This window comes from Anguilla anguilla, chromosome 12, assembly GCF_013347855.1.
Source record: "Anguilla anguilla isolate fAngAng1 chromosome 12, fAngAng1.pri, whole genome shotgun sequence".
NCBI lineage: Eukaryota > Metazoa > Chordata > Actinopteri > Anguilliformes > Anguillidae > Anguilla > Anguilla anguilla.
This window is the reverse complement of record NC_049212.1, coordinates 40,762,884-40,785,752: the sequence shown is the minus strand read 5'-3', so window position 1 is coordinate 40,785,752 and position 22,869 is coordinate 40,762,884. Positions and strand designations below refer to the sequence as shown.

Below are 22,869 nucleotides of genomic sequence, written 5' to 3'. Positions count from 1 at the left end.
GGATAACTGAAAGGACAGCTCCACTCTTGTGCCTTTTATAGGGAGCTGGTCATATAAAAATAGCCTTCACTTGTGGACGTCACCAGTCAGCAGCCATTAGAACTGGAGGACCTGCAGAATTCCCTTAAGTCAGTTCACCTTTTAATTAGTTTGAAATCATTACATTACATTACATTACATTACAGGCATTTGGCAGACACTCTTATCCAGAGCGACGTACAACAAAGTGTATAACCATAACCAGGAACAAGTATGACGAAACCCCTAGAGAGAAGTACCGGTCCAAGTACAGGGAACAACCGCATAGTTCAACTTGGACCCTGATGGTTAAACTGATTAACACTAACAACGAGAACGGCAACAACGCAATCTATGGAAAAATAAAAATAAATAAAAATACAAGTAGTCGTTAAGACAGGCGCATCAACTAAGTAACCTATGAAACAGCTGCCTAGTTACAACCCTAAGTTTAGTCATTTACAGGGGGGAAGGGAGGGATGGAGAGAGGTGCAGCCTGAAGAGGTGGGTCTTCAGTCGTCGTTTGAAATTGTTCACAGTCTCAGCTGTTCTGACCTCCACAGGGAGGTCATTCCACCATCGTGGGGCCAGAACAGACAGGAGACGTGTTCTGGAAGTGCAGGTGCGAAGAGGGGGAGGTGCTAGGCGTCCTGAGGTAGCAGAACGGAGGGATCTGGCTGGGATGTAGGGTTTGAATATCTTGTGAAGGTATGCTGGGGCTGATCCCTTGACTGCCTGGTATGCTAGGACCAATGTTTTGAATTTGATGCGAGCTATAACAGGCAGCCAGTGGAGGGTAGTGAGCAGGGGAGTTACGTGGGAGTGTCTGGGGAGGTTGAAGACCAGACGAGCCGCAGCATTCTGAATGAGCTGCAGGGGTCTGGTGGCAGATGCTGGTAGTCCAGCCAGAAGACAGTTGCAGTAGTCCAGGCGGGATAGAACCATTGCTTGGACCAGGAGCTGGGTTGAGTAGGTGGTGAGAAAGGGGGGGATTCTGCGGATGTTGTATAGGAAAAATCTGCATGCCCGGGTTACTGCTGCAATGTTGTTGGAGAGGGACAGCCTGTTGTCCATCATCACTCCGAGATTCTTGGCGCAGGGTGATGATGTCACTACGGTGTCCCCTAAGGAAATGGAAAAGTCGAGGAGGGGAGAGGATAGAGCAGGAATAAAGATTAGCTCCGTCTTTCCTGGGTTGAGCTTCAGGTGGTGATTGTCCATCCAGCTCTGTATGTCCCTCAGGCAAGCGGAGATGCGGGCAGGGACCTGTGTGTCCGATGAGGAGAAGGAGAGAAAGAGTTGCGTGTCGTCGGCATAGGAATGATAGGACAAGCCATGGGCAGATATTACAGGGCCAAGGGATCTGGTGTACATGGAGAAGAGAAGGGGACCAAGGACTGAGCCCTGGGGAACTCCTGAGGGGACGGGGTGGTGATACCTTACCCGCCCAGGCAACCTGGAAGGAGTGGTCAGAGAGGTAGGACTCAATCCAGTCAAGGACTGTGCCGCGGATCCCTGTTGCTGCCAGGGAGGACAGGAGGGTAGAGTGGTCCACCGTGTCAAATGCAGCAGAGAGGTCTAGAAGAATCAGGACGGAGGAGAGGGAGGCTGCTCGTGCGGCATGGAGTGACTCACTGACCGAGAGGAGTGCAGTCTCAGTCGAGTGGCCAGGCCTGAAGCCAGACTGGTGGGGATCAAGCAGGTTGTTCTCAGAGAAGAAAGCAGAGAGCTGGTTAGATGCAGCACGTTCCAGTGTTTTGGATAGGAAAGGGAGGAGAGATACCGGGCGGTAGTTCTGAATGACTGACGGATCTAGTGTGGGTTTCTTCAGCAGCGGGGTGATGTGGGCCTTCTTGAAGGATGAGGGGAAACATCCAGAAGATGGGGATGAGTTCACGAGGGAGGCGACAAAAGGGAGGATGTCTGGTGTGATTGCTTGAAGGAGAGATGAGGGGATAGGGTCGAGGGCGCAGGTGGTAGGGCGGTGGGTGAGCAGAAGCTGGGAGACTTCAGTGTCTGAGAGGAGAGAAAATGTGGAGAAACAGGGGGCGGAGGACGCGGAGGGGGCGGAGGACGCAGAGGGGGCGGAGGACGCAGAGGGGGCGGAGGACGCAGAGGGGGCAAAGGAGCTGCGGATGTCTGCAATCTTTTCGTCAAAGAATGCTGCAAAGTCATCTGCAGTGAAGGAAGACTGGGGTGGAGGAGGTGGCACGCTGAGGAGAGAAGAGAAAATAGAGAAAAGTTGACGAGGGTTAGAAATGGAGTTATGAATTTTGGTTCGGTAGAATTTTGCCTTAGCGGCAGTGACAGAAGAAGAGAACTCTGTCAGGAGAGACTGATAGGCTGAAAGGTCTGATGGGTCCCTGGATTTGGCCTACTTCCTCTCAGCAGCGCGGAGGGTGGCCCTGGAGGTGCGTAGGATGTCAGACATCCATGGACTGGGAGGGGATGAACGTGCTGGCCTAGGGACGAAGGGGCATAGGGAGTCGAGTGCTGAGGAGAGAGATGACGTCAGGGTGGAGGATGCAGAGTTAGTGGGGAGCTTGGAAAATGATTGAAGAGGGGGGAGGGAAGCAGTCACTCTGGGAGCAAGAGAAGAGGGTGATAGGGAGCGGAGGTTACGGCGGACAGTGACAGTGGGGATGGGAGGGGGAGAGGGAGGGTGTGGAGAGAGGGGGAGGGAGAAGGAGATGAAATGATGGTCAGACGTATGCAGGGGGGTAACCGTAAGATTGGAGCATTTACAATGTCCAATTGTTTTACACTTACAATGTCCTGCGAAACACACACTTTCACTTCTACAAGTCAAATGTATTCTTCATCAAAAACTTCTTTTAAAATAAGTTATTGATGAAAGAGATGTTTTAGTACCAAAAGTATTTTTGCAGTGTTGTACACCCTATGACATTCTAGACGAAAACCAACTGCGAGCCAGGCCTAATCGCCCAAACAGTGCCCGGCCTCAGTAATGCTCTTCTGGCTGAATGGTAGCAAATCCCTGCAGCAATGCTCTGCCATCTAGTATAAAGCCTTCCTTGAAGAGTGGAGGTTGTCATAGCAGCCAAAGGTGCACCAACTCCATATTAATGCCCATAATTTTGGATGGGATGTTGAATGTCAGGTGTCCAAATACTTTTGGTCCTTTAGTTTACATAACATTTTGAAATCAGGAAGCAAAGATAGGCATCACATTGGTTTAATTCTCATGCGAATAAGAGATTGTATCTCTACTACTCATTCATACATTCAAACAGTCACTCAGTGATTTTGTTGTGGTTTGTTGTGTTGTATTGTAGTGACTGGAAAGCGCTTTGGCGCAACTCCTGTTGTTTTTAAATGTGCTACACAAATAAAAGTGACTTGACTGCACGGAGAATGAGGCACACAAAAGCTCAGGTTTAATGACCTTAAGCTTTGAAATACAACTTGTGACAGCCCTCCAAATATTCTTCCGTTGGCCAAAATGCAAGTGGCACATTTTTAATTGGTGTAGGGCAGTTTACAGAAGTGTGTATTGGACCCCCAAAGGAAAACAGACTGTTTGCTGTGCTGACAGGGAGTCAGCAGGGTGCGATGACTGAGACAGTGCTCAGTTGCATAACATCCTACTGGATCAGCATTATGGTAATGGTAATGGTAAATGGTAAATGGACTGCATTTATATAGCGCTTTTATCCGAAGCGCTTTACAATTGATGCCTCTCATTCGCCAGAGCAGTTAGGGGTTAGGTGTCTTGCTCAAGGACACTTCGACACGCCCCGGGCGGGGTTTGAACCGGCAACCCTCCGACTGCCAGACAATCGGTCTTACCTCCTGAGCTATATCGCCCATTATACAAAACCTGGTTTCTCCATGATACAGTGTAAAAATGTTTTGTATTGTTGGAAAGCCGATGCCGCGGGAAACAATTTGGTGTCTTAGCGGTGGGGTGCTGACTAAAGGTCTCGATACCTGCAGTATGGGTCAGCGCCCAGGCAAATACAAAGGTTAACTTGGTGTGGTGTGCTTACACGGAGAGGATGAGCAGAATCATTAATGTACTGTTTTGTTGTGTTTGTGTCTTCATTTCATGACTTGGTCTTTTGCTCTGATCTTTGGGTATATGAGGTGTAATGTTTCAGGGAGACTCGTCAACACGGTCTCCTCCACATCATATGCATATAGCCATCTCCCTACATACGCATTTCCCAACATTGCATGCATCGCTGCTGTATTCAATAAGCGACACGTTCAGACAACTTTGTCTTGCGCAATTTGCGCAAACATCATCGATCAGTTCATCTGATTGGCCAATTTAGGGACTACTGATTAATTGACTGGGAAAGAAAATCTATAATTTTCCCCCCAGGGTATGGGGAGGGTTAAGTGGGTTCGGGATTCGGGTTTCATTGCTCTTCAGCGACCCCTGCTGGTCAGTCGGTTGCCCGTGAACTGCATGTTAAAACCACATATGAAAGGTCTTCCTTCGACTCCACTCTACGAGAGCTTAGCTGTAGTCTGTAGTGTGTAAAGAAGAAGCTGGTGACACCAAGTGTTTTGAAGGAGAACTGTAGGCAGCTACACAACCCCAAACTGACAGTGGGATTTGTGCATGAACTCGCCTGCGTCTGCAGATCTTTGGACAAATTAAAGCAGGAGTTGGACATGTTCAGCCCCGTGATGGATGGCTAATTTATTTTACCACTTAACGCAGACCCTCTAGTGGTCGGCACGCCAGCGTGCCTATATTGTTCAACTCAGACATTCATTGCTCCTCCAACCAAAGTATGAGTTTAAAACAGAGACGCTTTGTTTTAGTTTCATTAGTAGAAGATACATGACAACTGTGCCGAATACGGAGTTGTGCGTAATACCACACGTGCTGTTTACGGCATTGTCGCCCCTTTTAGAACAGACTGGCTTGATTGACAATTCATTTATTCAGTAGGTGACAGTGTAAGCTTTCTAATGATGTATAACATGTCTAAATTTGCTTTTGGAATAGTGTTTTATAGCTCAGCGTAACCGAAAGTTTTCTCACCATTGCATTCACTTTCACATCATTGCATTCACTGAGAAGTCCTTATTATTGAGGACTTCTCAGCATAGCTAAGCCATATGTTTGCTGGTAGACCAAGCTGACATCGTTTTCTGGAGTAAGACAGAAGGGGAGAGAACTACAACATTGATATACTGTCTCTCTTTCTATCTACTGAACACTTCATCATTGCTGTGTAAGTATTACTGCTCTAAATATTTTGGTTATATACATAATTTTTGAATTGAGTATCTTTAAATAGGTTGGTGGTATTTTATAATGAGGATATTTCACACTGTAATGTAAGCATTTGTTGATAGCTTAGCAGTTTTGTGTTTCATGCACCGGATATGACATGAGAGTTGGAACATTGCCAAAACATGGACGGTTGAATATTGTCATCCCATCCCCATACAAGAAAACATTACATACTACAGAGTACAGAAATACACACAAGAGTTAATTATTAGGTACTGTACCGCATTGTGTGACAATGTTTTTGCATTATTTTTTAATCTGATATCAATGTTTCATCTTAAACCTTCTTAGGGGCTCACTTATATGCTTTATAATGGACAAAATTATTTTATTTTATTTTTGGAGAGATTTGGGATATGTTAGAAGGACATGCATTCTGTTTTCTTTATGTTTAAAGCCAGATAATTTTGTTTGAGCCAGGAGTAAAGGGTGTTCATATCACTAGTTTTTAAGTGATTTGATATGGGGTCTTATCTGAGATGTAAATCTGTGTCATCAGCATACAGAAGACAGTGCGGGTTTTGGCAAGAATCCGGGAGGTCATAAATATATAAAAGAAAAAGCAATGGACCCAATATAGAGCCTTGTGGGACTGCAAGAGAGCAGAGGGATAAGGATGACTGTGTTGTGGATATTCTTACAGACTGGAATAGGTATGATGTAATTTTTTGGTATGATGTAATCAAAGTGGTGGAAGCAGGTGATCTGCTAAGATGTTGTAGTTTTAACAGAAGGTGTGTATGGCTAACGGCATCAGATGCTCTCCTGAATATGGCTCCGGCCATTTGACCCTTGTTGAGCAGAGCGGACGTGTTCCGTGAAGAGTAGAGCAGAGCGTGGCTTTCGGGATCCAGAGTGGAGACTGTTTAGGAGATGTTGACTTTCAGGGTAACTTGAGAGTTGCACTGTGTCGGTCATTCAAGATGTTACCAAAAACAAGTAAAATGACCGTTATCCCAGGAAGAAGCAGATCAAAAGTTTGTAGTAAAAACAGGAAGATTTATTACGCAGCCGGCTACGGGAACAACTCAGAGAGAAAGTTCAAAGTAGTATTGGTGGGTGATTAGATTTATACAGTTTCCATTAGATTGGTATTTGCATATAGTGGAATTCTATTGTTGAAAGGGAGCACTGCCTCTGATTGGTGATAAGAGGCTGTGCTTCCTTCCGATTGGACCGTTCAAATTCAAACCCATCCTACCTATTCAAACAGGTTCCATTCACATTGAAATTGAAATACAACAGGGGGGCTCGCCCCCTTCCCCCCCGGGGCCCAGCGGAAACTTCCCAAACGCAGAATACACAAAACTGTCTGTTTCCCAACAACTGTAAGAATCCCTTCAAGCACATTTGATAAAACAGGCAAAATGCTAATAGGTCTATAATGATGTGCCATTTGGGTATCACTGCATTTAAAGACTGGAGCTATTACGGCACATTTCCAGTACTTAGGAAAAACTGATTTCTGGATGCACAAAGTAATGAGGGTATGAAACAATGGAAGGAAGGCATCATGATGTACTTTTAAGAACAGAGCTGCTCGACCGTAGATGTCCTGATCTTTAGAGTTGCTCAGTGACATAAGTGTTTTCGATACTGTGGATATAGGTACTTCAGAAAAACAGTGGTGCATAGAATTTGAAAAATTGTAGTTATTATAAAAATGTTTTTTTAAAAATCCTTTTACTCGTAGAACGCAATTAAGTTAATAAGATAAGTTATTATCGTCGCAATGCACTCTGGGTAGTGACGTCAAATGGTTGCATGGGTCTGTGTCCATTGCTGTTGTAAAGAGCTCCATTTTCTAGCAGCAGCCATTCAAAGTCACTTGACCATATGGATCAAACTGTCACTTTTGGTGAAACTGAAACGTGTACATCTTCTCCATCAATTTAAATGACGTAACATTATTATTGATCTGCATCGTATACATGAGCTTAAAGCTGGTGATAATACTTGTAAATGCATAATCCCTAATGATAATATGTACTGATATATTATGATGTTTAGCTATTGAATCCATCCTATTCAGGGATATCTCAGACACAAATTTTGTGGCATTGTATTGATATTTTTCACTATTAATAACCGTAACTGCTGGTCAATACAACTGAGTTAAACTCCAATGCAACAATTTTACGCCATCTACCCGAAGTGCATTGCCCGTCTAAAATAATGGCGATCTCCATTAATCAAAATTTCTACTAAAGGCTTGGGTTTTTTTAAATAACTTAAATCTGTTGTGCTTTTTACATATTTCCATAGTTGAGGGCATTTACAACATATTAAGCCCTACAAGTCTTAACAGGCAGGGTTTCCCTTTAACACACTTGCTTGGTGTTGGTGTTACCATTGGGGAAATAGTACTTAATTATAACTATAACGTCACTGCAACCATAAGTGTATTGAATGTAATCCAGCCATGACATCACCAATTGATTACAACATGTATGTTTACGTGGGCCTGTACCTTATAAAAAGATTGAGTGAAGATTCCATTCCTCAAATGTGTTGTATGAAGAACAAGTTAGAATATAATAATAATAATAATATTCCATATAACTATAACAATAATGTCTGTATATCATTATTGTTATAGTTTTATGGTCCAGCGAGAGTTAGTAGTTGTACTAATAGTAGCAGTAATAATAGTAGTAGTCGTAGTTTTAGTTGTAGTAGCAGTAGTATCAGTACTACTAGTAGGAGTAGTAGTATTTGGAGTAATTTTAGAACTATATTGCTGCAGTGATTTATAAACCTTTACTTGCCCTTTTAATTTCTCTAATAGTTCAGTACTGCAAATATATCTTGATCCTGCACTTTCATACAAATTCATGACTCAGCCTTATGACAATGAATGTGTGCCAGTGCAAAAGGGGCAGAAGTGGATAAAGGAATCAAGGGATTGTTTACCCAATCAGATGCTACTTACATATAAAATACAAATTTTATGGAAATTTGATTGAGACACTGCTTTAACACCCCAAACTCCAAATGATGTTTAAAGACAATATTTACCGTTGACCTGTTCATGACTCATTTGTAGAACTCATGTTACGACCCTAACCTTTTTCTTCAGAAATTCTGAAAATATACTTTAGATATATTGTGTACACAAAAAGATTAACCCTCAAAAGAATCTAGGAAGCTTGTGTATCAAATCTTAAACTGCTATTTAAGAGCCTCGGGTGATTTAATTCAACAGAGGACATCTGCTGTGAGAGTACATCTTAATCTGCTAATGAACTTATTAAAATAGGAATGTCACAATTTTTCTTTTCTATCATAAGCTGCCATGCATAACCATGTATTTTTAATGCTTAATTCAGTATTTCACCGAGTGCCCTGCTGTTACATCCTGGTAGATTCATCCTAACATGCAAATAAAACAATTTAAAAACGACAGTCCTTGCTCTTGTTTAAATAAAACATTGTTACTAAATCTGTTATTTTTTATAATCTTTGCAGGATTCAATGTGCAACTATGGAGAATAGATCAGTGGTGACATCATTCACATTGAAGGCATACACTGAACTGGAAGACCATAGATATGTATACTTCACAGGTTTCCTGTTATTGTTCATCGTTATGCTATTAGTCAATGTAATTCTTATTACAGTAATTTATATTGAAACCAGTCTCCATGAAACCCATAGTCTTTTTATTGTGCAACAAAAATACATGGGTTTATGGAGACCTGTTTCAATATAAATTACTGAAAGAAGAATTACATTTGTTAATAGCATAAGGATGAACGATGACAGGAAATCTGTGAAGTATAAATATCTATGGTCTTCCAGTTCAGTGTATGCCATCAATACGAATGATGTCACCACGGATCCATTCTCCATGGTCTACTTGCACAGTGAGTCCTACAGGGATTATAAAAATGGAATGGATTTATTAACCTTTTTTTTATGTCAGTAGAAACCAGGACTGCATTCATACTGTTCTTAAAGCAGACATCCTCGGCTTAATTAAATCACCTGTGGCAATTAATTAGCACTTTAAGACTGGATATACAAGATATCTAGATTGTTTCGGGTCGCGACGTGCATTCTTCAGATGAGACTCACTATCTTCATGAACTAATGACTTGACACTGTCTTTTAGCACTGGGGTGTTATCTCCAGCATCCTAGTCGAATTCCCACAAAAATTGAATCTGAAATTGGCTTCCTAACCAGGGCATCTGATTGGCTACACAATACATTACATCCTTTACCCACTTCTATCCCTTTTCTGTTTACACAATATTGCTGGCATAAGACTGAATAACATACCTCTATGAAAGATCAGGCTCATGCTATATTTTCTTTACTACTACTACTACTACTACTACTAATAATAATAATAATAAAACATAAGAAGTTATTATAATTTTAATAATATTTACACCAGGAAGTACCTGCCATGAGTAATGTGTTAAACAGACAGAGAACATTTCAGCCAAAAATAAATGCGTACATACCCAGCTGACATATAATTTAGCATTGGCTTCCACTAAAATTACTTTTATTCGCATTTTGTTACTTGTAGCTATGATCCTGTTGGTGTTCCGGGGACAATGCACTTATGGAATGGAATCTACACTCAGGCTTCTTATAAGGGATGAGCCCACGTAAACACAGCTTTTGTAATCCGTTGGTGATGTCACCGCTGGGTTACATCCAATGCACTTACAGTGATACTACATATATTATAATTAAGTACGAATCCCCCAAAGGTATTAACGCCAACACCATGTGTGTTAAGGGAGAAGCAGCAGGAGAGGTGTTTGGGGGAACACCGGAAATTTTCATTTGGGCCTCACAAATGTATTTGGTTTGAAAGTTCTCAATAACAGTTTAAAAGAAAATTGTCTTTATCTTTGACCGTGCGCTAGTTACTGTGAGGTGGCAGGCCTGCCCTTGGCTTACCTGTCAGAGTATTTTCATTGGCTGGCAGTTACAGTACCCTGCTTCACATCTTGTTTCTCACTTCATGAAAGTTCAGTCATCTTTGCTGCCCATGAATTCACTAGCTGGGTTCTCACTAAAGAAGACAGATACAACTGTTGCCAGGACAGTTTGATTATTGTGGGCCACGCTTTGCAGTTTGCAGGCTAGAATTACTAAAGCAATTGTCTGGAAACTTGTTTGGTCATCTTGTTCATTTTGAGCAAAAAGGGATAGGCATCACAATGATTTAAGAAAATGTTCATGCTGGCTAAAATGACAGCAGCAGCCAAAATTAAGAACATGAGACCATACTCAAAGTCCAGGAATGTAGTCCATAAATAAAAGCTGAGAATGTGCACTGTAATCACATGTGGATTGTTTGATTACAAATCTGAAATTGTGAAGTACAGAGCCAAAGCAAAACAAACAAAATAAATGTGTCTCACTGTACATTCTAGCTGTCATGTGGGACTCTGCTAATTTCACAAGAAAAGAGTTTGCCTCTGTAGTTCAGCAAAGAGTTTGCCTCTGTAGTTCAGCACGAAATGACATACCTTTAATCCGTTAATGTAATCATGATTTCGTGAATTTGGAATTGCACTCATTGACAAAATTATCTGCATTTGTACTGGGAATGGGGAACAGTGCCAGTGAGCTGTTGATTTATTGGGTGGGTGGGGGGGGGGATTTTGCTTTCTGTGGCTTTACTCAAGACTTGGATTAATTGCACTTCTGAAATGCTTTACCTCTGTAGTTGCAAAAAACAAAAAAAAAACAAACAAACATAAAAGAGATATTTCCTTCTGGATATGAGTGAAAATAAGCGTTTCCTTTGAAACTGTAAAAAAAAAAAAGAACAGACATCACTTCTATCATATATGAGGGGTTTAAGTATCTGGTCCTAAATTGTATTTAGGTGTTCACTGGTGTTCATTTTTTTGACTTAGTGATGAGGTGTTACACGATGGCAGCATATTAAGAAAATGAAGGGCCATTTCACATTTTTGTAGGGATAAGTACATTTAAATTTCCCATAATTGTCCTTCAAGGAAGTACAAATAGTGTGTTTAATACACAAATGTTATTTGCTTATGTTTTATATCTTTATTTTTGTTTGTGTTACTGCTTTCCATTAACACCTGGATTTATGGCTAATGACAACTGACCGAAAACAGTTCATTTTGTTATTTTGCAATTCTTGAAGCCACCAAAAAACAAGGCACCACATTTTAAATATATTTATTTTACAAAGAAAAAAATGACCAAAATCTTATTGAGCCATGAATACATTTTGAATCCACTCATGAAAATTATGTGATTATACACTGGCTACCTTAACATTCCCACCAATACCCTGATTATTAGGAGTAATCAGTTTATGCCATCATTTAGATTTGTGTATACATATGGATATAAGTAATGTGATTACTCAAATAGCCACATTTAAATGATTTTTTCCAAAATCAGTGTACACAGCAGCCATGCTTGTTGTCACCAGGATCTTTGACTTGCAGTTTCAAAGAGCTGAAAGAAAACAGAGTAAGATGACTACATGCAGGAAAAATCGAAAAATTAAAGGTGGCTTAATCGAGTTCTGACTATACCGATTATGAAAGTCCACCAATAAAGATAATCAGGTAAGGGCTTTTACATGACCACTTCAATAATCAGAATATTGCCACAATTTGGGTAAGACTAGAGTATCAGTTTGCATGTAAACACAACCACTGTTATTTATTTTGTCCACAAATAAATGCAACTCAAAGTGCTTTCCAGTGTCAGTAAAGGATTGAAAGAAAAATAAGACAGAAGATAAAAATATAACAAAAGAGACTCATGCACAAGACAGCTGGAGAACAAATAAAATAAGAAACATCAAAAAATAAAAATAAGAGTAATGAAACTGACATTTGCACATCTACGTGACAGCACAAGGTAGAAACTATGAGGCATAAGACGACTTCAGCATCCTTTTATTGGAATTAACTTGTTTTTCCTAGTACTGAACAGTTTGTAAATCGGAACCCTGATGGCTTGAATACTGATTCCATAAATGACAGGATTTAACAATGGGGGAAATATTAGAAAGTAAAGGGACATGAATATCTGAGCTTTATATGGTACGTGACTCATGTTGAAACGACTTGAAATAATTTCAAAAAAGCACCCAAATGCATAGTTAATAACAGCCAGTAAATGTGGGGCGCATGTTTGAAGAGCTTTGGCCTGAGATTTCTTAGAAGCAAACAGACATATTCTGAGTATTTGCGCATATGAAAATATTATCATTAGGATCTGTGGAATGAGTAATAATCCAATCGCTGCAAGTCCAACTGTGCTCTGAAAGGACGTATCAAGACAAGATAGTTTCACTAATGCAAAATTGGCACAGAACACTTTTTCTATGATTCTGTCACAAAATGTACGCTGTATTGTTAATATGAAATAGAGTCCAAAAACAAGAAAGGCATAAGACCAAGACAATGCAATAAGGGCATACATTTTTCTCTGAGACAGTATTTGGTGATAGTGCAATGGATGACAAATGGCTACATACCGGTCATAGCTCATCACTGCTAAAACATTTAATTCAACTGTACCGTATGTATGTAAACAATATATCTGTGACAAACAAAAGGTCAGCGATATTTCATAATTATGAGATAACAAATGACCAAGCATAGGTGGTAATAAAGAGGTACTACCATACACTCCATTCACTGCTAAGTTACATATAAACATATACATAGGTCCATGCAAACCTCTCTCAATGCATATTACTGCAATTAGAACCAAATTAACCCATAATATCAGAAGGTACAACATGAGTAAAAATATGAAGTATAAATATCTATGATCTTCCAGCTCAGTGTATGCCGTCAATATGAAGTATGTCACTGCTGATACATTTTCCATGGTCTCCTGATTGTACGTTGCACGGTGTAGAGAAAAATAGTATTGATTCAGTAATAAGAAAACAAAAACAAACAAAAAAAATTAGTATTAACAGGCAAAGATTACACTGATTCACATATGACAATACAACAACAATGAACAGTAATTGAAATCTAAGTGTTAATTCAGCTCTTAACAGATAACATTGGCTGTCATTTTACTGTGTGGCTTCAGAAAACCCTGGAAGGAGGAACACTCCACACTCTTTGTACAGAAATTATGTATCATGAAATTACTACAGACTATAAAAGAAGCACAAGTATTATACTTACCACTGGTGCACAAGATGAAAAAATGTTTTTTTTCCCTGTTAAAAGGATCTCTTAGATCTTCAGACCTGCTGTTTTATGAGTATGATTATCCTGCAGGTGTGCGACACCTTCTGGATAACTGAAAGGACAGCTCCACTCTTGTGCCTTTTATAGGGAGCTGGTCATATAAAAATAGCCTTCACTTGTGGACGTCACCAGTCAGCAGCCATTAGAACTGGAGGACCTGCAGAATTCCCTTAAGTCAGTTCACCTTTTAATTAGTTTGAAATCATTACATTACATTACATTACAGGCATTTGGCAGACACTCTTATCCAGAGCGACGTACAACAAAGTGTATAACCATAACCAGGAACAAGTATGACGAAACCCCTAGAGAGAAGTACCGGTCCAAGTACAGGGAACAACCGCATAGTTCAACTTGGACCCTGATGGTTAAACTGATTAACACTAACAACGAGAACGGCAACAACGCAATCTATGGAAAAATAAAAATAAATAAAAATACAAGTAGTCGTTAAGACAGGCGCATCAACTAAGTAACCTATGAAACAGCTGCCTAGTTACAACCCTAAGTTTAGTCATTTACAGGGGGGAAGGGAGGGATGGAGAGAGGTGCAGCCTGAAGAGGTGGGTCTTCAGTCGTCGTTTGAAATTGTTCACAGTCTCAGCTGTTCTGACCTCCACAGGGAGGTCATTCCACCATCGTGGGGCCAGAACAGATAGGAGACGTGTTCTGGAAGTGCAGGTGCGAAGAGGGGGAGGTGCTAGGCGTCCTGAGGTAGCAGAACGGAGGGATCTGGCTGGGATGTAGGGTTTGAATATCTTGTGAAGGTATGCTGGGGCTGATCCCTTGACTGCCTGGTATGCTAGGACCAATGTTTTGAATTTGATGCGAGCTATAACAGGCAGCCAGTGGAGGGTAGTGAGCAGGGGAGTTACGTGGGAGTGTCTGGGGAGGTTGAAGACCAGACGAGCCGCAGCATTCTGAATGAGCTGCAGGGGTCTGGTGGCAGATGCTGGTAGTCCAGCCAGAAGACAGTTGCAGTAGTCCAGGCGGGATAGAACCATTGCTTGGACCAGGAGCTGGGTTGAGTAGGTGGTGAGAAAGGGGCGGATTCTGCGGATGTTGTATAGGAAAAATCTGCATGCCCGGGTTACTGCTGCAATGTTGTTGGAGAGGGACAGCCTGTTGTCCATCATCACTCCGAGATTCTTGGCGCAGGGTGATGATGTCACTACGGTGTCCCCTAAGGAAATGGAAAAGTCGAGGAGGGGAGAGGATAGAGCAGGAATAAAGATTAGCTCCGTCTTTCCTGGGTTGAGCTTCAGGTGGTGATTGTCCATCCAGCTCTGTATGTCCCTCAGGCAAGCGGAGATGCGGGCAGGGACCTGTGTGTCCGATGGGGAGAAGGAGAGAAAGAGTTGCGTGTCGTCGGCATAGGAATGATAGGACAAGCCATGGGCAGATATTACAGGGCCAAGGGATCTGGTGTACATGGAGAAGAGAAGGGGACCAAGGACTGAGCCCTGGGGAACTCCGGTGGTGAGGGGACGGGGTGGTGATACCTTACCCGCCCAGGCAACCTGGAAGGAGTGGTCAGAGAGGTAGGACTCAATCCAGTCAAGGACTGTGCCGCGGATCCCTGTTGCTGCCAGGGAGGACAGGAGGGTAGAGTGGTCCACCGTGTCAAATGCAGCAGAGAGGTCTAGAAGAATCAGGACGGAGGAGAGGGAGGCTGCTCGTGCGGCATGGAGTGACTCACTGACCGAGAGGAGTGCAGTCTCAGTCGAGTGGCCAGGCCTGAAGCCAGACTGGTGGGGATCAAGCAGGTTGTTCTCAGAGAAGAAAGCAGAGAGCTGGTTAGATGCAGCACGTTCCAGTGTTTTGGATAGGAAAGGGAGGAGAGATACCGGGCGGTAGTTCTGAATGACTGAAGGATCTAGTGTGGGTTTCTTCAGCAGCGGGGTGATGTGGGCCTTCTTGAAGGATGAGGGGAAACATCCAGAAGATAGGGATGAGTTCACGAGGGAGGCGACAAAAGGGAGGATGTCTGGTGTGATTGCTTGAAGGAGAGATGAGGGGATAGGGTCGAGGGCGCAGGTGGTAGGGCGGTGGGTGAGCAGAAGCTGGGAGACTTCAGTGTCTGAGAGGAGAGAAAATGTGGAGAAACAGGGGGCGGAGGACGCGGAGGGGGCGGAGGGGGCGGAGGACGCAGAGGGGGCAAAGGAGCTGCGGATGTCTGCAATCTTTTCGTCAAAGAATGCTGCAAAGTCATCTGCAGTGAAGGAAGACTGGGGTGGAGGAGGTGGCACGCTGAGGAGAGAAGAGAAAATAGAGAAAAGTTGACGAGGGTTAGAAATGGAGTTATGAATTTTGGTTTGGTAGAATTTTGCCTTAGCGGCAGTGACAGAAGAAGAGAACTCTGTCAGGAGAGACTGATAGGCTGAAAGGTCTGATGGGTCCCTGGATTTGGCCTACTTCCTCTCAGCAGCGCGGAGGGTGGCCCTGGAGGTGCGTAGGATGTCAGACATCCATGGACTGGGAGGGGATGAACGTGCTGGCCTAGGGACGAAGGGGCATAGGGAGTCGAGTGCTGAGGAGAGAGATGACGTCAGGGTGGAGGATGCAGAGTTAGTGGGGAGCTTGGAAAATGATTGAAGAGGGGGGAGGGAAGCAGTCACTCTGGGAGCAAGAGAAGAGGGTGATAGGGAGCGGAGGTTACGGCGGACAGTGACAGTGGGGATGGGAGGGGGAGAGGGAGGGTGTGGAGAGAGGGGGAGGGAGAAGGAGATGAAATGATGGTCAGACGTATGCAGGGGGGTAACTTACACTTACAATGTCCTGCGAAACACACACTTTCACTTCTACAAGTCAAATGTATTCTTCATCAAAAACTTCTTTTAAAATAAGTTATTGATGAAAGAGATGTTTTAGTACCAAAAGTATTTTTGCAGTGTTGTACACCCTATGACATTCTAGACGAAAACCAACTGCGAGCCAGGCCTAATCGCCCAAACAGTGCCCGGCTTCAGTAATGCTCTTCTGGCTGAATGGTAGCAAATCCCTGCAGCAATGCTCTGCCATCTAGTATAAAGCCTTCCTTGAAGAGTGGAGGTTGTCATAGCAGCCAAAGGTGCACCAACTCCATATTAATGCCCATAATTTTGGATGGGATGTTGAATGTCAGGTGTCCAAATACTTTTGGTCCTTTAGTTTACATAACATTTTGAAATCAGGAAGCAAAGATAGGCATCACATTGGTTTAATTCTCATGCGAATAAGAGATTGTATCTCTACTACTCATTCATACATTCAAACAGTCACTCAGTGATTTTGTTGTGGTTTGTTGTGTTGTATTGTAGTGACTGGAAAGCGCTTTGGCGCAACTCCTGTTGTTTTTAAATGTGCTACACAAATAAAAGTGACTTGACTGCACGGAGAATGAGGCACACAAAAGCCGCGTTTCCACCGCAGGAACTATACCCCGGAACTAGGAACCTTTTGAGGAACTCAGTGCGTTTCCACCGCAGGAACTAGGGTCTAAATTTAGTTCTGGGGGCTTTGTTTTACCCCCCAAAACGTTCCTGCTCGGGGGGTAGTACTTTCCGAAAGTACAGGAACCTTTTGGGTGGAGCTTGCAGCGCTGAACATTTCTGATTGGTCGAGTACTCGTAGCATTTGTGTTGTATTTATTTTCCGCCATTAGCCGCCATGTTTGAAAATATGCAGCGGCAAACCAATTTATTTTCATAATAACTTCAAATCAAACTTGTATGTTATGCGGCGCAGTAGCCTACTTTTGGTTATAGCCTGTCAACGTCTTGGAATTATAACGTGTGCTCTTCTGTTCTTTTCTTGCTTTAGTATTCGTTTTATAAAATGCTAAGCATTCGTGCTGGGACAGCATATTACGTAGGCTACCAAAACATTCAAACGGATTAATTCGGTTGCTGAATATTTTCTTCCGGATTTTCTTTGTTAGCCCGTTGTAATTGACTCAAAACGTTTGATATAGTTATGTGAGGTATGCGGTAGTTCTGCATAATTAACATTGGTGATACAGTACAAGCAAACTGGAAATCACCTTCCGCACTTTTTATCCGGGTAAAATAACTGGTTAATTCTAGTAATCTTCCCTTTAGCTTTTTCAGACTGCCGTAATTTTACTCAATTTTTACTGCCATTTTTCAATTCCACGAAAAGACCAGGAAGACTATGGACTCGTTTATGGTGCATGTTTCGCATCTGGAGGGCACACTTCGCTGCTCGGCTAGCAGTAACTTCGAAGGAAAGCAAACGGTGGAATTTACATTTTCACGCAAGTCCGAGTTTTCGTTCTATTCTTGTCATTTTGCGATTAGCCTATATGGAATTGACGACGAGAAAGTAATAAAACAGCAAATTCTTTACAACGTGTGCATGTTTTCTGCTGTTAATGAATGTGTTTGAGAGGATATATTAAAATCAATAAATACAAAAGTAACCATATATAGTCATTGTTGGTAACCCGTTGTATATAAGTGGAATAAACCCCTCCGGGCTGTCCCGGTTATTAGAAAATAATGTAGGCTACTTCGGTGGTAGTATGAGGTTACAGAAGAAATCATATGACAGATGGACCGACGACAATGTCAGTGGGCTAATTTGCCTAATCTTCGCGGTACTTTAGACCCCGGTGGAAACGCAGACAACCATTGGCTGAAGGAACCTTTTAGTTCCTGGTAAAGTAGTTCCTGGGACTGAAAGTTCCGGGTAATTTTGGTGGAAACGCGGCTAAAAGCTCAGGTTTAATGACCTTAAGCTTTGAAATACAACTTGTGACAGCCCTCCAAATATTCTTCCGTTGGCCAAAATGCAAGTGGCACATTTTTAATTGGTGTAGGGCAGTTTACAGAAGTGTGTATTGGACCCCCAAAGGAAAACAGACTGTTTGCTGTGCTGACAGGGAGTCAGCAGGGTGCGATGACTGAGACAGTGCTCAGTTGCATAACATCCTACTGGATCAGCATTATGGTAATGGTAATGGTAAATGGTAAATGGACTGCATTTATATAGCGCTTTTATCCGAAGCGCTTTACAATTGATGCCTCTCATTCGCCAGAGCAGTTAGGGGTTAGGTGTCTTGCTCAAGGACACTTCGACACGCCCCGGGCGGGGTTTGAACCGGCAACCCTCCGACTGCCAGACAATCGGTCTTACCTCCTGAGCTATATCGCCCATTATACAAAACCTGGTTTCTCCATGATACAGTGTAAAAATGTTTTGTATTGTTGGAAAGCCGATGCCGTGGGAAACAATTTGGTGTCTTAGCGGTGGGGTGCTGACTAAAGGTCTCGATACCTGCAGTATGGGTCAGCGCCCAGGCAAATACAAAGGTTAACTTGGTGTGGTGTGCTTACACGGAGAGGATGAGCAGAATCATTAATGTACTGTTTTGTTGTGTTTGTGTCTTCATTTCATGACTTGGTCTTTTGCTCTGATCTTTGGGTGTATGAGGTGTAATGTTTCAGGGAGACTCGTCAACACGGTCTCCTCCACATCATATGCATATAGCCATCTCCCTACATACGCATTTCCCAACATTGCATGCATCGCTGCTGTATTCAATAAGCGACACGTTCAGACAACTTTGTCTTGCGCAATTTGCGCAAACATCATCGATCAGTTCATCTGATTGGCCAATTTAGGGACTACTGATTAATTGACTGGGAAAGAAAATCTATAATTTTCCCCCCAGGGTATGGGAAGGGTTAAGTGGGTTCGGGATTCGGGTTTCATTGCTCTTCAGCGACCCCTGCTGGTCAGTCGGTTGCCCGTGAACTGCATGTTAAAACCACATATGAAAGGTCTTCCTTCGACTCCACTCTACGAGAGCTTAGCTGTAGTCTGTAGTGTGTAAAGAAGAAGCTGGTGACACCAAGTGTTTTGAAGGAGAACTGTAGCCAGCTACACAACCCCAAACTGACAGTGGGATTTGTGCATGAACTCGCCTGCGTCTGCAGATCTTTGGACAAATTAAAGCAGGAGTTGGACATGTTCAGCCCCGTGATGGATGGCTAATTTATTTTACCACTTAACGCAGACCCTCTAGTGGTCGGCACGCCAGCGTGCCTATATTGTTCAACTCAGACATTCATTGCTCCTCCAACCAAAGTATGAGTTTAAAACAGAGACGCTTTGTTTTAGTTTCATTAGTAGAAGATACATGACAACTGTGTCGAATACGGAGTTGTGCGTAATACCACACGTGCTGTTTACGGCATTGTCGCCCCTTTTAGAACAGACTGGCTTGATTGACAATTCATTTATTCAGTAGGTGACAGTGTAAGCTTTCTAATGATGTATAACATGTCTAAATTTGCTTTTGGAATAGTGTTTTATAGCTCAGCGTAACCGAAAGTTTTCTCACCATTGCATTCACTTTCACATCATTGCATTCACTGAGAAGTCCTTATTATTGAGGACTTCTCAGCATAGCTAAGCCATATGTTTGCTGGTAGACCAAGCTGACATCGTTTTCTGGAGTAAGACAGAAGGGGAGAGAACTACAACATTGATATACTGTCTCTCTTTCTATCTACTGAACACTTCATCATTGCTGTGTAAGTATTACTGCTCTAAATATTTTGGTTATATACATAATTTTTGAATTGAGTATCTTTAAATAGGTTGGTGGTATTTTATAATGAGGATATTTCACACTGTAATGTAAGCATTTGTTGATAGCTTAGCAGTTTTGTGTTTCATGCACCGGATATGACATGAGAGTTGGAACATTGCCAAAACATGGACGGTTGAATATTGTCATCCCATCCCCATACAAGAAAACATTACATACTACAGAGTACAGAAATACACACAAGAGTTAATTATTAGGTACTGTACCGCATTGTGTGACAATGTTTTTGCATTATTTTTTAATCTGATATCAATGTTTCATCTTAAACCTTCTTAGGGGCTCACTTATATGCTTTATAATGGACAAAATTATTTTATTTTATTTTTGGAGAGATTTGGGATATGTTAGAAGGACATGCATTCTGTTTTCTTTATGTTTAAAGCCAGATAATTTTGTTTGAGCCAGGAGTAAAGGGTGTTCATATCACTAGTTTTTAAGTGATTTGATATGGGGTCTTATCTGAGATGTAAATCTGTGTCATCAGCATACAGAAGACAGTGCGGGTTTTGGCAAGAATCTGGGAGGTCATAAATATATAAAAGAAAAAGCAATGGACCCAATATAGAGCCTTGTGGGACTGCAAGAGAGCAGAGGGATAAGGATGACTGTGTTGTGGATATTCTTACAGACTGGAATAGGTATGATGTAATTTTTTGGTATGATGTAATCAAAGTGGTGGAAGCAGGTGATCTGCTAAGATGTTGTAGTTTTAACAGAAGGTGTGTATGGCTAACGGCATCAGATGCTCTCCTGAATATGGCTCCGGCCATTTGACCCTTGTTGAGCAGAGCGGACGTGTTCCGTGAAGAGTAGAGCAGAGCGTGGCTTTCGGGATCCAGAGTGGAGACTGTTTAGGAGATGTTGACTTTCAGGGTAACTTGAGAGTTGCACTGTGTCGGTCATTCAAGATGTTACCAAAAACAAGTAAAATGACCGTTATCCCAGGAAGAAGCAGATCAAAAGTTTGTAGTAAAAACAGGAAGATTTATTACGCAGCCGGCTACGGGAACAACTCAGAGAGAAAGTTCAAAGTAGTATTGGTGGGTGATTAGATTTATACAGTTTCCATTAGATTGGTATTTGCATATAGTGGAATTCTATTGTTGAAAGGGAGCACTGCCTCTGATTGGTGATAAGAGGCTGTGCTTCCTTCCGATTGGACCGTTCAAATTCAAACCCATCCTACCTATTCAAACAGGTTCCATTCACATTGAAATTGAAATACAACAGGGGGGCTCGCCCCCTTCCCCCCCGGGGCCCAGCGGAAACTTCCCAAACGCAGAATACACAAAACTGTCTGTTTCCCAACAACTGTAAGAATCCCTTCAAGCACATTTGATAAAACAGGCAAAATGCTAATAGGTCTATAATGATGTGCCATTTGGGTATCACTGCATTTAAAGACTGGAGCTATTACGGCACATTTCCAGTACTTAGGAAAAACTGATTTCTGGATGCACAAAGTAATGAGGGTATGAAACAATGGAAGGAAGGCATCATGATGTACTTTTAAGAACAGAGCTGCTCGACCGTAGATGTCCTGATCTTTAGAGTTGCTCAGTGACATAAGTGTTTTCGATACTGTGGATATAGGTACTTCAGAAAAACAGTGGTGCATAGAATTTGAAAAATTGTAGTTATTATAAAAATGTTTTTTAAAAAATCCTTTTACTCGTAGAACGCAATTAAGTTAATAAGATAAGTTATTATCGTCGCAATGCACTCTGGGTAGTGACGTCAAATGGTTGCATGGGTCTGTGTCCATTGCTGTTGTAAAGAGCTCCATTTTCTAGCAGCAGCCATTCAAAGTCACTTGACCATATGGATCAAACTGTCACTTTTGGTGAAACTGAAACGTGTACGTCTTCTCCATCAATTTAAATGACGTAACATTATTATTGATCTGCATCGTATACATGAGCTTAAAGCTGGTGATAATACTTGTAAATGCATAATCCCTAATGATAATATGTACTGATATATTATGATGTTTAGCTATTGAATCCATCCTATTCAGAGATATCTCAGACACAAATTTTGTGGCATTGTATTGATATTTTTCACTATTAATAACCGTAACTGCTGGTCAATACAACTGAGTTAAACTCCAATGCAACAATTTTACGCCATCTACCCGAAGTGCATTGCCCGTCTAAAATAATGGCGATCTCCATTAATCAAAATTTCTACTAAAGGCTTGGGTTTTTTTAAATAACTGAAATCTGTTGTGCTTTTTACATATTTCCATAGTTGAGGGCATTTACAACATATTAAGCCCTACAAGTCTTAACAGGCAGGGTTTCCCTTTAACACACTTGCTTGGTGCTGGTGTTACCATTGGGGAAATAGTACTTAATTATAACTATAACGTCACTGCAACCATAAGTGTATTGAATGTAATCCAGCCATGACATCACCAATTGATTACAACATGTATGTTTACGTGGGCCTGTACCTTATAAAAAGATTGAGTGAAGATTCCATTCCTCAAATGTGTTGTATGTACCAAGTACTGCTGGTAATAAAGATATAGTGCCATAAATTCCATTCCCTGCTAAGTTACACAATAAAAAATACATGGGTTTATGGAGACCTGTTTCAATATAAATTACTGAAAGAAGAATTACATTTGTTAATAGCATAAGGATGAACGATGACAGGAAACCTGTGAAGTATAAATATCTATGGTCTTCCAGTTCAGTGTATGCCATCAATACGAATGATGTC

General features: G+C 41.9%; 1 protein-coding gene across 1 annotated transcript; it reads right to left on the bottom strand.

The window, feature by feature from the left end:
- Window positions 1-11,552: 11,552 nt before the first annotated feature.
- Window positions 11,553-13,572, bottom strand: LOC118209841 (olfactory receptor 142-like). Its single transcript, XM_035385533.1, has 2 exons — window positions 13,461-13,572; window positions 11,553-13,155 (listed from the first exon to the last, which is right to left on the bottom strand). The coding sequence occupies exon 2, from the start codon at window positions 13,147-13,149 to the stop codon at window positions 12,196-12,198; it is 954 nt and encodes a 317-aa protein (XP_035241424.1). The 5' UTR covers window positions 13,150-13,155; window positions 13,461-13,572; the 3' UTR covers window positions 11,553-12,195.
- Window positions 13,573-22,869: the final 9,297 nt, after the last annotated feature.

Bases quoted from the DNA above. Each gene is read 5' to 3' on its own strand.
- LOC118209841 (XM_035385533.1), bottom strand. From the start codon at position 13,149: ATGGAAAATGTATCAGCAGTGACATACTTCATATTGACGGCATACACT.